Source organism: Magnolia sinica, chromosome 4, assembly GCF_029962835.1.
Source record: "Magnolia sinica isolate HGM2019 chromosome 4, MsV1, whole genome shotgun sequence".
Lineage (NCBI taxonomy): Eukaryota > Viridiplantae > Streptophyta > Magnoliopsida > Magnoliales > Magnoliaceae > Magnolia > Magnolia sinica.
Window position 1 is genome coordinate 21,073,623 of NC_080576.1, and position 14,805 is coordinate 21,088,427.

The 14,805-nt window shown below is 39.8% G+C and overlaps 1 protein-coding gene across 2 annotated transcripts in view; it reads left to right on the top strand.

Moving 5' to 3' along the window:
• LOC131242725 (cullin-associated NEDD8-dissociated protein 1) overlaps positions 1 to 14,805 on the top strand; it is a 62,798-nt gene that overhangs the window by 38,719 nt on the left and 9,274 nt on the right. For both annotated transcript variants that reach the window (XM_058241554.1, XM_058241555.1), the window contains exons 22-23: positions 3,952 to 4,200; positions 4,300 to 4,485. In XM_058241554.1, the coding sequence (XP_058097537.1) occupies positions 3,952 to 4,200; positions 4,300 to 4,485 (435 nt within the window). The remainder of the gene's footprint in view (positions 1 to 3,951; positions 4,201 to 4,299; positions 4,486 to 14,805) is intronic.

Consider the following 14,805-nt stretch of genomic DNA (forward strand, 5'->3'; position numbering starts at 1 on the left):
GAGCATTTAATAACAAGGTGGAATCCTAAGAACTTGGAAGAGGTTTTCCATAAATCTTGAAGAAAGGTGATCGAGGGGCTATGTTTAAAAGCCTTTGTAAAGATGACTTTGAAGGATCGTGAGGTTCTAGGCTTTTAAGATGATTTCTCATCATCCCATTCTTGTTCTGTATATGGGCTGTTTTCTCTTCCATTTGGTTTCTTATAGATTATCATTTACTGATAAAAAAATGTAGGATGAGAATATCTTTTTTATTAGTATCAATGTTTTAAATATCAGTAGCGTGTTGCCTAGCGTTCAACCCTCCGTAGAGAAATAGTGTAGCATAAGCTACACAGTTCTTCTATTTTTTAATTTTAAAAAAAGAGAGAAAAATACAATAAATAGTAAGAAAAAAGAAAATTGTATAAATGTCACATGGACCCCACGCATGTGAGCCTTGCCATACACACACCACAGTGGACCCCACACATGTGGGCCATGGCTGCGCATGTGGCTCATGGCATAAAACACCACAGAGGACCCCACACATGTGGGCCGTGGCATAGAACACCACAATGGACCCCATGCATGTGTCCCACGTGATGGTTGAATGGGTCAAATCCATGCCATACACACCACATCCCCCACACATGAAAACCGATCTCATAAAAAGGAAAAAAATTGAAAAAATGAAAAAATGACCACAACTTTTCAACATAAATAAAAAGAAAACTCATTAGCAATGATTAAAGGGCCAAAACATACCTTAAATAGAGATTTAATCAACTAAAAATAGATTTTTGGGAGCTATGTGTCCATGCAGCTGCGAAGATAGGGAAACGCGATTTCTCCCTTTTTTGGGCTTCAATACTCCTGAAAATCCAGCAAGAAGATGCTCTTGTATGTCCGATTGAACGCCAAAAATTCGATCTTCAAGGGGCCTTTTAATAAATTGGCATCTAAGTTTCAAAATGACAACAACTACAGTGGCTACGGCACTGAGATAGGGCTGTTCGAAATCCCTATTTCGATGGTTTTGAGTGTTTTTTTTTTTTTTAATTTAAAACTCTTATAATATGAGTCTCTCACCATCTACTCAAAGAGAAAAAGTCTCAGCCACCATCATTTTAAAACAAATTTTTAACTAACATAAGAAAACAGAACTTTCATCTTAAAAATCATACCATGGTCTTGAGGCGTACGCGATGTACGCTACACGCTACCTACGTGTAATGTACGATACAGCCCTTGTAGTGTACACTATTGTAGATATAAGCTATTTCATATGCTACGTAGCATTATTTATACGCTACGCTACACGCTACGGTACATCGCTATTCAATACACTGATTAGTATATAACAAGGTGGAGTGCTTAGAACTCGGAAGAGGTTTTTTGATAGAGCCGTGTATGGGCCGTTTTATCCTCCATTTGGTTTCTTATAGGTTTTCATTACTAAAAAAATGTAGATGAGGATATCTTTTTTATTAGTATCTATAAGGTCCTCTTAACATTGCTCAATGCATGTTAATGTCCTTCTCAAACACAATGGAACATGTTGAACCACATGGGCTGCCCAATCAATGTCATCATTACTACTTGGATTGGCTGAAACTCAAGTTGATCAGGCAATTATCATTCTTGTCTTGAGTCTTAAAGTCTTTTTATAGGCAAAAAGTATCAAAAAACGAAATAAAAAATAAATAAAAAAGGGTCCGACTTTCAGATATCTGACTATTGGTATTCATCCCATCTAGTGTATTGAATACCACTGTAGCGTAGCATGTAGCGTACGATACATAGCGTAGCGTATAAAAAAACGCTACGTAGCGTATGAAATAGTGTATATTCGCAATACCGTATGCTATAAGGGTTGTATCATACGCTACACATAAGTAGCATGTAGCGTATGTCGCGTATGCCTCAGGACTATGGTATGATTTTTAAAATAAAAGTTCTATTTTATTATGTTACTTAAAAATTTGTTTTAAAATGATGGTGGATGAGACTTTTTCCCTTTGAGTAGATGGTGAGAGACTCATATTATAAGAAGTTTTTTTTATATATAAAAAAAACCTCAAAACCATCGAAATAGGGCTTTCGAATAGCCCTATCTTAGTGCTGCAACAGCTGTAGTTGCTGCCATTTTGAAGCTTTGATTCTAATCTATCAAAAGGCCCCTTGAAGATCGGATTTTTGGCGTTCAATCGGACCTACAAAAGCATCTTCTTGGTGGATTTTCAGGAGCATTGAAGCCGAAACAAGAGAGAAATCACGTTTCTCTCTTTTCGCAGCCGTATGGACACGTAGCTCCCAAAAATCCACTTTTCAGTTGATTGCATCTCTATTTAAGGTATGTTTTGGCCCTTTAGTCATTGCTAATGAGCTTTCTTTTCATTTATGCTAAAAAGTTGTGGTTGTTTTTTCATTTTTTTCTTCTTTTTAGGAGCTTGGTTCTCATATATGGGGGTTGTGTGTGTATGGCATGGATTTGACCCATCCAACCATCACGTGGGACACATGCGTGGGGTCCACCGTGGTGTTCTATGCCACGGCCCACATGTGTGGGTTCCTCTGTGGTGTTTTATGCCATGGCCCACATGCGTGGAGTCCACTGTGGTGTGTGTGTGGCATGACCCACATGCGTGAGGGCCACTGTGTGTGTGTATGGCATGGCCCACATTCGTGGGGTCCATGTGACATTTATATATTTTTCTTTTTTCTTACTATTTATCATAATTTTCTTTTTCTTTTCTTTTTTTCTTTTTAAATTAAAAGATAGAAGTATTGTGTAGCTTACGCTACACGCTACCGCTATTTAAAACACTGATCCCATTGCATTCAGCAATATGCAATTGCATAACCATCGCATACTACAATATGCGTTGGCACACTTTGCAGATGGCACAAGCCATCACCACATGTGATATGAGGCCCATTATGCATAATCGCTCATGTGATTGCACATGGCCATACTGATCCTCACCGTAGTTTTAAACATCTTCTAGTACCAGTGTAGAACAAAATGAGTCATTGGATGACTCCCAAAACCAAACCAGGTTATAATAAGTCCAACCGAATCGGGGCAACTTGTATGGTTTCGGTCTCAAGGCAAGACACTTGGAAGGCACCATTTATAACCATGACCTTCACCATCCAAACTGTTGCTTATGAGGACTTAGTTGAAAGTCAACAGTTGACAACAAACTACATTGAACTGAAATAGTTATGAATTAGATCATCCAGCTGTGGGACATGCTAAGATTGAAAATAAGCATTAATGAGAGCATGGTGGCATGCCAATTGTACTGACCGATGAGAATCATGCACTGATTTGAATGATAGTAAGGCCTGTCATACCACTGAATGGTACATCCAAAAGTGGCATCCGGCTTAAAAGCTGTGGACAATTGTAATATTCTAGCCCTGCTTGGGCTGTAATTCTCCGGCCTTAGCTCCTTATTTTGGGGGTTCTCTTTCTTTAATAAAATTTCGCCATCTTTCAAAAAAAAAAAAAAAAAAGAGGTGGCTTCTGACTTTGTGCTGTGGTCAATTTAAGAGACTGCTCCTCAATTGCATTGCAAATGATAATATATCATTTAATGTAATTACTATGTTATATGTGGTGCACATAACTTGATATATCCATTTTTCAAAGCATGTAATTTGGCGTATGTGGCCGGTGAAAATGCTTAATTCATGCTCCATATCATTGAGTGTCAGATTTCCCTACCCATGTCAATATGTATGTATATTCGATACAGGGTCCTTTGGACAGGCAAAAGTTGAGATGCAGCAGTCTCCTATTCTTGGCCTTGTGACTAGTTTTTTTTTTTTTTTCACGTCATGTAAATTTTCTTATGCACTGCCCTTATATATGTAGAGAAAAAACATAACCATGGTTCTTGAGAACCTTTGGAGTTGGTTAGATTCACATTGATGCATTAATTGTTTCTCATTTCTTTTCAGGCTAAACAACACTTGGCCTTGTTATGCCTGGGGGAAATTGGAAGAAGGAAAGATCTAAGCTTGCATGCGCACATTGAGAATATCGTTATTGAGTCTTTCCAATCTCCTTTCGAAGAGATTAAATCAGCAGCCTCTTATGCCCTGGGAAATATTGCTGTTGGCAATCTATCCAAGTACCTGCCTTTTATCTTGGACCAAATTGATAACCAGCAGAAGAAGCAGTACCTTTTACTACATTCTTTGAAAGAGGTTTGTTTGCTTGCTTTTGGAAATCTTTTAGGGATTGAACTTCTATGTTCTCACATACTATCTGAATCCGTTAATGTTATTTCCTTTACCTCCTTGCAGGTTATAGCGAGGCACTCTCTTGATAAGGCTGGACAGGCTGAGTTTCAGGATACAAATATCGAAAAGATACTGAATTTGCTATTTAACCATTGTGAAAGTGATGAGGAGGGAGTCCGCAATGTAGTAGCCGAGTGTCTGGGTAAAATTGCGCTTATTGAGCCTAAGAAGCTTGTTCCTGCACTTAAGGTATTCCACTATGATAGAAAGCATGTTAATATTTGCTTTCTGCTCTTTAAGGTTTTATTCCATTAAACCTTTATCCATTACTGAAATCTAAAAGGACTAGAGGTATGATGACAGGGTTAGACAAGGCTATATTTATTCTCCCTACTTATTGCCTCATTTTGGGTATCTTTATGTGTGGATGTTTTGTCGTTTATATTTTGTAAGGATGTATAGGTGTCCTGAAGTCACCACATCCGTCCCGTATCCATTTCTGACAATTTACATGTTCTTCTTCTTCTTTTTTGGGGAAAGGAATCCCCAATACAAAGAAAGGACTGCTTGGCCCCAGATACAGCTAAACAAGATGCTGTAAGGTGAAACGAAATGTTTAACCTTCTAGCTAGAGTGGTGGTTTCCCGAAAACAGAAAAGCAGATAAACAGGAGGGGCAGCTTCCCTGTTTGCCTAACTAACGATCTCTTTTGAGACACCCTCAATGCTGATGAGCTTCCCTTGAACTGCACCTTGATCAGCCTAATTCCCTCCTGAGCACCGCACCGCAGCTGTTGCCTGAAGGACGGATATAGCTTGCACAGGCTATGAAAATACGCTTTCCTCCCATTGTTGTCATAAACAATGACACCCATCCTTGCAGGATTCGCTACATGACTGAAGTGACCTTCCCAGATGCAATCCACTTCCACACGACTATATAATCTGAATCATTTGGCATCTTCAATGTTTCCAGCACCCCCCAAAATATCAGTGAGGCTAGTTATCTCAATCTCCTTCGAGTCTCTTCTGAAAAACTATATTTCAAACCAACTTCCCCAGGACTTCCCTGCAGTCTTTAATGTAAGCACCTCTTTGCACTTCACCCTGTATGGATTTTCAATACAGAACATTGCAGCACCGATTATTTCTGTCACCCAGTCTACAAATAGCTCCCCGCACATCTGATTTGTCCTTCCCCTAGATACATTTTGGATTCCACCCCTTGTTATCCAACCCATACTTGTCGAAAATGATCCGTCTCCAAGAGCATCTCTTTCCACATCGAAGCACCACCACCGTTTATATAAAAAGCTCCAGTTCTCTTTGGTGTGGCCCCTTTAGTTTTTTTTTTTCCTGGATTTATTTCTAGTTCACCAGGTGAATCTTCTTCTACTAGTTTCTTCCCTCCCAAAGAAAATCCTGTTGAATTATTTCCAGTTTTTTTTTTGCCACTCCAACTGGGGTTGCATAACAAGAAATAGGAAACAGTAAGATTGAGAGGGTAGATTTAATAAGAGTAATCCTGCCACCAAGCTGAAGGTAGCTTTTCTTCCGGGAGGCTAACCTTCTTCTTTTTTTTTCGAAGCTTTCTATTACCAACTTCATAGGTAACTATGCTATGCAACAAGGGTCTGCCGTGTCTTTAAAAAATAACTTTGTTAGACGTACGTGTTGGATACATGTCAGGGCTTGAAATGTTGTGCGAGTCATATCAGTTTTAGACCAAAATGCAACTGAATCACGATACTAACACAGGATTGGACCAAATTGGTGCAAGTCATGGTTTTGGTTCCCAAGTGAGATGCACTCGAAAATCAATATTAAAATCCATGGTGCGCATGACATGTTGGACAAAAAGTCTGGAGATAAGCTGCGGGGATACGAGGAACGACCAGGGGTAGATTTCGGAGCTTGCACTTCCTAATTCAGCTTCACCATGGACTCGAGAAGAGCTCCACGGTGGGAGCATTTCTTCTTCAGTGAGGGGTGGGGGTCCTGTGGTGTGGTTCGAACAAGGCGTAGAAGAATAGTCACTTTGAGTGGAAGCCAAGGAAGTGGGTTTGGCTGTGGCTCATTTGGATCGTAAGTTGCTTTACAGTAGCTACTTATACCTCAAGTAGCTTATCCTGGTTTCTACTTATTCAGTAGATAAGTATGTTTGGTAACCAACATACTTACCAACCAAAACATAGAAACGTATGTTTGGTTTCCAACACAAGTACTTACCAACCCTCAAGTTTGTTTGGTCCACCCTTAATATCCACCGTCTGTCATGTAGGGCCAACCTTTGATGTGGACTGTTCATAATGTTGGTCCCATCTTGGCCATGTCTTCAATGGAACCGTCCATCATGCGGGGCCTACCTTCAATGTCCACCATGCACCTTGCGAGGCCCACCTTGGATGTGGGCTATCCATCATGTGGGGCTCACCTTGGATGTGGGCCATTCATCATTAGGGACCGACCTTCGTTGTGGACTCTCCTCGTGGGCTCACCTTGGGTCATCCATCATTTGGGGCCCACCGTCAATATCCACCACCATCATGTGGAGCCCACCTTTGATGTGGACTATCCATCATGGGGCCCTACTTTCGATGTGGGCCATACATCATGGTGGGCCTGCCTTGGCTGTGGTATGTCCATGATTAGGGGTTGACTTGTGACGTGGATCGTCCATTATGTGGGGCCTACCTTGATCTGGGTCATCCATCATGTGGGGTCCACCTTCAATGTCCACTGCCCATCTTGTGGAGCTCACCTTTGATGTGGATTGTCCATTTTGTGTTCCCCACCTTCATAGGTCGTCAATCATGCGAGGCTTGCCTTGGATGTGAGCCATTCGTCATTAGGGGCGGACCTTTGATGTGGACCGCCCTTTATGTGGGGCCCACCTTTGATGTGGACCATCCATGCAAGGCCACCTTTGATATGGACTGTTTATCATGGAGAGAGAGAGAGAGAGAGAGAGAGAGAGAGAGAGAGAGAGAGAGAGATGTTATAAGCAACTTTAAGGTGTCAAGTTACTTTTAAAGAAGTGTTTACTCAAAGTAACTTATTTGCTATCACAAGTAAAAAAAAGTTACTTTTGGGTCTTGTGGTACAGTTTGAACTAGGTGCAGAAGAGTGGCTACTGTGAGTGGAAAGCCAAGTAAGTGGGATTGGTTGTGGCGTTCAGATGTCTGAAACCCTGTAAGTGCAAGTATGCTTCTTGTTGATGATCTACTGACATAAGTGTTGGATATTCAACCTCTAAAAAGTGTTCATGGTGGTGATTGCAGTCTTTTTTTTTTTCTTAACACGGTAGGGATTGCATGAGTTATAATGGTGATTTGAAATACCAATGATTGGGTTTGAGAAGAATGGTATAGTTAGTTTATATATAAATATATATATATATATATATATATTTGTGCTTCCGAGGGATTTGGCTTTGGGTTTCATATGGGTTTTCGCAACGGTGTACAATTCGAATTCTCCAGGTTGGCATGCTCTGTTGTGGGAAGAGTTGGACTCAATTTGTCATATATGGTGACCCCCTTAGTGCTAGGGGGCTGATTTTAATGTCTTCAAGTTCTCTTTTGAGAAGTCGAATGGTGGTCGCATTACTCAAAGCATGAGGGAATTATCATATTAGGTTAAAAATGAGCTTGTGGATATCCCAATGGGGGATGTTACTTTTTACATAGTCTAAAAGGCAATAATGGATCGTCAAGTCCAAGCTTGATTGGTTTTTGGTCTCCTCCAAGTGGGTGGAAAAGTTTCCTCTTGTGAAACAGAGTAGCCTCCTGCTGTCCATTTATGATCACTGTCCGATTTTTCTGGAAGTTGAAGAGAAGATTGGGGTCCACAACCGTTTAGATTCGAGCTTTTGTGGTTAGAAGTGGAGGAGTTTCCTGATTTGGTGAAGAATTGGTGGTCATCCTTCACGGTGGAGGGTCGCGTGGGCTTTGTTCTTTTTCTTTAACTTCTTAAAAGAGTAACCTATGAAAGAATGAGGTTTTAAGGAACTAGGAAGTAGTGTCGACATTCAAGCCTTTGATATTAAAGAAAGGGGGTGAAGTTATTGGACAAGGAAAAAGCTATGAGAGAGAAGCAGTTGTTAGAGTACAAAGGCTGGTTGAAGGAAGAGAAATCCAAGGGTCTGTTTAGATAAACTTTGATCAGTAGCTTTTTTTGCTTATAGCAGCAAATCACTTATCTATCAAAAATCAGTTTGCTAATCTCTTCTCTAAAAGTTACTTGACACCTTAAAGTTGCTTATAGCTATAAGAATTATTGTTATTATTTTTTTGTCTTTTTACTTATATACTCTCTCTTTCTCTCTCATATCTCCACATGGTGGACGAACCATATTGAGGGTGAGGCCCAAATGATGGACCATCCACATTAAAGGTAGGCTCCACATGATGGCAGTGGACATGGAAAGTGTCCCGCATAATGGACAGTCCACATTAAAGGTTGATCCCTAACGATGAATGGCTCACATCCAAGGCAGCCCTGCATGATAGATGACCCACTTCAAAGGTGGGGCTTACACAATGGACGCTCCACATGATGGGTGGTAGGCATTGAAGGTGGACCCCACATGATGGATGACTTACATAATGGGTTGTCCATATCAAAGGATTGCACCTAATGATGAATGGTGAACATCCGAGGCGAGCCTCGGATGGACAAGCCACTTTAAAGTGGACTCCACATGATGGGCAATGGACATTGATGGTGGGCCCACATTAAATGTGAGCCCCTAATGATGAAGGCCCACATCCAAGGCAGGTCCCATATGATGGACGACCCACATTAGAGGTGGGGCCCTAATGATGAATAGCCCGCATCCAAGGTAGGTCCCACATGATGGATGGTCCAGATTAAAGGTAGGCCTTGCATGATGGACAATCCAAATCCATTGTTCAGCATGATGGATGACCCAAATCAAAGGTAGGCGCCTTATGATGGATAATCCACATTGAAGGTGGGCCTCACAGGGTGGATGATCCACATTAAAGGTAGGCCCCACATGATGGACGGTTCACATTGAAGACGTGGACTATCCGCATTAAAGGTTGACCCCACATGATGAACAGTGGATATTAAAGGTGGATCCTACATGAACAAGTAAAAATTGGAAGAGGAAAAAGAGAGATTAATGGAAGAGATTTAAAAACCAAGATAAGCTATTTGAGGCATAAGTAGCTTTTAAGTAACACAACTTACAATCCAAACAGGCCCTAAATAGTGGTTGTAGTCAAGAACCATGAGGCTTAAAGAAGGAGATAAGAATATAGAATTCTTTCATGGCATTGCAAGTGTCAAGGCAAGGAACAATAAGATTCCCAGTGTGATGGTGGATGGGTTAGGGTTGAGGAAAAATCTAAGGTGTGTGACACCCAAAGTCGTCATGCGATACGGGTCCAAAGCAGGGTGGGGGAGAAAAATGAAAACGCTACGGTCTGACTATTACCTTGTGATGGGGGAACGAAAAAAAAGTAATAAAAAAAATACATACCTTTTAAAAACAAAAAGATTAATAATAATAATAATAATACGTGCTTCTCATCTATTGTGTTGCCACCTCTCTCTCTCTCTCTCTCTCTCTCTCTCTCTCTCTCTCTCCCTTTCTTCTTTCCCCCCTCTCAGTTTTAAAAGAAATTGCATACGTAGCCCTTTCACAACCAATTTTTGAATTTTTTTTTTTTTTTTTAAAAATACTCTGATAGCATGTAATGCTAAGTGCACATGCATGTGTTTCCTTGATTGTGGAGCCATCTTGATGTATATGTTGGATATCCACATCATCCATTAGTTTTCCAGCTCGTTTAGGGCATGGTCCCTAAAATGAAGCATATCCAAATCTCAAGCGGACCACACCATATGAAAAAGATTGAATGCACACCATAAAAAACATCTTAGGGCCCACTATAATCTTTATTTGCCATCTAACCTGTTGATAAGGTCACATAGACCTGGATGAAGGGAAAACACAAATATTAGCTTGATTCAAAACTTGTGACCCCAAGAAGTTTTTAATGGTGGGCATTCAATCCGTAATGTGTGGTCCACTTAAGATTTGGATTTGCTTCATTTTTGGGATCATGCACTAAAATGAGCTGGAAAAATTGATGGACGACGTGGATATACAACACATACATCACATGAAATTTGTCTACTTTATTAAATTAAACTAAATCCATTAAAATGGGGGGCCCACCATTATTAAGTCAAAATCCTAAATCAGATTGTGTGAATGATATTAACCATTGATTTGTGGACACTTGTTTGTTGAAATAAGACCATTGGAATTTTTTTTCATCGTCCAATAAATGTCAAATTATCTGATATAGGATGATGAAACAAGCATAAGTTAGGGCCAATTGCATCAATTGGGACCATTGGATATTTTTCATTCTTCACCATCCCATAAATGTCCATCGATTTGGGCCTAATTACATTAGTGGGACGAGTGCCTATAGATTACACGAATTTGAAGCACGAGCGGTCCCCTAATTCGGCCCCAAATCGGTGATACCATTCATCCAAATTTAATTTCAATTTTTTTTCTTAAAATTTATTGGGGGAAATGATGTCAAATGATTAAGGATATGAATGGGTGCGATAACTTGCATGACCCCCCCTAATTGGCGGCATGATTCATTCGAATTTAATTTCAATTTTTTCCTTAAAATTTCTTTGGGGAAATGATGTCAAATGCTTAGGGATATGCATCAGTTTGATGAATGCTATAACTTGCATGAATTGTGGGCCAGATCAATTTTAGTCTATCAAGTTCATAAATTTCATCAGGCGGCCTGATACAACACTCTCACCAAAGAATACTACCATAAACATGTTCAAAACAAAAACCATAAAAAATTAAAAATAAAATAAAAAAATGAATACATATTTGGACTATTTAGATTATTTGGGTCTTTTTAGATATTTTCTATATTTTTTTGGGCCAAAAAATAAAAAATAAAAAATCCAACCGATACAGGTGGTAACAGTGATGGCCTATACGACCACCGTTACCAATACAGAATACCTTGGTGACACTATTGTTTAGTTCCACAAGGACCTCCTATCGAGTAAAAGTTGGGCGCAGCCCGATGCTGGATAATCTAGCTTTAAAAAAAAAAAAAAATCTAGAAGAAGAGGCTGCATTTCTAGAAAAACTAGTTTTCGACGAGAAAATCAAGGCAGTTGTGAATGCTTTGGGTAGAGCCAAGGTGCCGAGGACATATGGTTTCCCATGGCTTTCTTCCAAGTGTTTTGGGAAATAATTGAAGTGATTTGATAGCTTTCTTTTTTGAAAGATGATAATTTTATTAAGAAGAGCCTGAGGCCTAAGGAATTACAACACAAGACCATAAAACAAGAAACTAACAAAACTTTTGCATAATACATCTAACATTATTGCCGATTTCATTACACTTAATTTTGCTCTATTGAACACGTTTAATATCCCTCCTGCATCAAACACCTTTGATACCCTCCCGCACTTATTCCTGAAGCAATGTTTATTCCTTCAACCCATATAAACCACATACCGACCAACATAGCCAGTCTCTGGATTGTCGTACCAACTTTACACAAATTGCCTCCATGCCAGGCTAGCAAACTATATTGAAATCGGCATGACCCATGACACCCAAATAGATTTAAAAAAAGTATCGCGAATTCCTTTCATATATGAATTGCCAACTCTCTATTGAAATCGGTATGACCCATGATGCCCCAAATAGATTAAAATTTTTATCCCAAATTCCTTTCACATGATAACGTTCTTTTTTTAAAGATGATAATTTTATTAAGAAGATCCTGAAGCCTAAGGGCCTGTTTGGGAGCGTGGATTTGGAACCCCTTGGATTTGAAATCCTCCCGGTGTGTTTGGCACCCTAGAGTGCTAATCAACTTTAATCCAAAAGTACCTATGCATGGTATATTTACAGGGGTTTGAATTTAATTACTAAATCAACTTTAATATCTCTAATTAGTGAGATATGTAATTTTTGACACAATACCTGTGATAAGCCTGCTGAAATATATGCTTTGCCTGAAAATGATGAAATTACAAGTCTCGGATGGGCCACAAGCACAAGATCATGTCTGAGTAACTAACCAACGATTTTTAACTGTTGATTTACATGGACAATGTTTGGACGGTGCTGATCATCATTAGTGGGCCATGTGCCCAATAGAATGATAGTGTATAGTGACACACTTGTTGCACCTGCAACTATTGAAATGATTTTAGGTGTAATCCAAGCTCTCACCGTGGATTGCAAACCCCCTTAAAGAGGGGATTTGAAACCCCCAGTTACTTTATGCTGCCAAACAACCAGGGGATTTGAAACCCCGTCAAATCCCCTCCAATCCACGGTGCCAAACGACTCCTAAAGAATTACAACTCAAGACCATGAAAGAGGGAAAAAAAAAAAAAAAAACTTTTGCCTAATACATTTGACGTTATTGCCTATTTCATTGCATTTAATTTTGCTCTATTGAACACCTTCAATACTCGTCCCCCATTGAACACTTTCGATGCCCTCCCACACCTATTCCTGAAGCAGTGATTATTCCTTCTCCCCATATAAACCACATACTGACCAACATTGCTAGTCTTCGAATTGCCTTGCCAACTTTACAGAAACAGCCTCCATGCCAGGCTAGCAAACTCTCTATTGAAATCGGCATGACCCATTACACCCCAAATATATTTTTAAAAAAATTGTCCCAAACTCCTTTCACATATGAATTGTCAACTCCTCGCTTCAAAAGCACATTACGCAAACATTTGAAAGCACGATCCCCCCTTATGTAGATTGTTAACCGTGAGCACCTTATTCATTCCCACCAGCCATACCAAAGCCGACACTTTGGGACTTGGGAGTCGTCCCAAATTCCTTTCACAAATGGGCAATGGACAAAAACATGAACTACCAACTCCTCTCGCTTCGATAGCACAGTACACAAACATTTGGAATCACTATTCCTTTATTGCATAGATTGTTGACCATGAGCACCTCCTTGTTCCTTCCCATGCCAAAGACATCATTTTGGGAGGGACACCTTAACGACATACCAGAGCTGTGGGCCTAGGATCACCCCCCTCTGATGACCCACTTAGAACTCTATACCCTAACTTTACAGTGAAATGCTTGGTTTTTTCTTTGGCCCACACCATCTCATCCCTAACTCCCACTGACGATTTCACACTACATAGAAGCTCTAGAAGCCTGGCCAAATCTTTCATCTCTTCGTCTGACAAATTCCTACAACATGGGGGAACCCAAATCACTTTTCTACCTGAGAAAGAGAAACAACATGCCACCAATATATTTGCCTCCACGTATATGCTCGTTAATCTTGGAAAAACTTCTTATAGTGCCTTTTCACCCAAACAGACATTCTCCCAAAAGCGGATGTCCTTCCCATTTCCCAAGAAAAGTCCAGATTCTTCATAAACTAATGCATCAACATTGCTACTGATTTCCCTTGTCCACCACCCTCCTACTTGAACCCCATACTTCTTTTTTACCACCTCTCTCCATAGATTTTCTTTTTTCCATCCCGAACCTCCAAACCCATGTCCCTAAAAGAGCTTGACAACGTTAACCAATCTTAAATATAAAGAAAATATAATCTAGGATTCATAGATCCTTATTACAAATGTAAATAAATTCGTACAAGTCCTAATACATGGGGAACAAAATAGCAATGAGGAGTTGGCTACACCCAATACTCGAAGCACTAATAGTAGCCATCTGCATCTCTATAATATTCAAATCATGAAATGGTTAAAACACCGTGAGTTTTTTTTTTTTTTTTTACACACACCCACACTCACCCCATAGTGGGATTTCACCACCTGTGAGTACTTGAACCCCTGACCTCGTGTTAAAGTACCATGAGTTTGACAACTCAATATGTTCACATCAATCCCAAGTTGAAAGTTTCACAATAGTAACAAATATAAGCTCAACATATCTCATAAAATGATGCACTTATCAAAATCATTGTTTCACATAATCATCTTGTCATTCATGAGCATGTATGAACAATTTGATCTAAATCAACTCTCTTGGAAATATTCAAATGTAAAACTAGAAAAGTCGCCCGTTTGTGCTGATCCTTTTAGGAGACGTCCCATGGCAGAGTATTGGGGTTGATCCTTTCAGAGTATGACTACTAGTGTACAACTTTTAGGAACAAAAGTCCGGGGTAGAGCACATGTGTGTGCATATCTTTTAAGGAATCACCCAGGACAGAGCACTCCTGCCGATCTTTTCAGAAATGACCCTGGGCAGAGCACCCATATCGTACTGATCCTTTCGGGAATGACACCAGGCAGCAGTCGTATCAATTCATCAAGTCCTTTCATAAAACTAAATATATAACATGTGTCGCATCCCACCGACAATCATTGAATAATTGGTCCAATGATTTGAGGTTTTAATTAACTCTAACCGCATTCATACAATCATGTAACAATGCGTTCAAGTACGAGGATTTTATCAAGCATACGTAGAGTCGAAATATCCACATCTACAATTTAAGAACAATACGACCA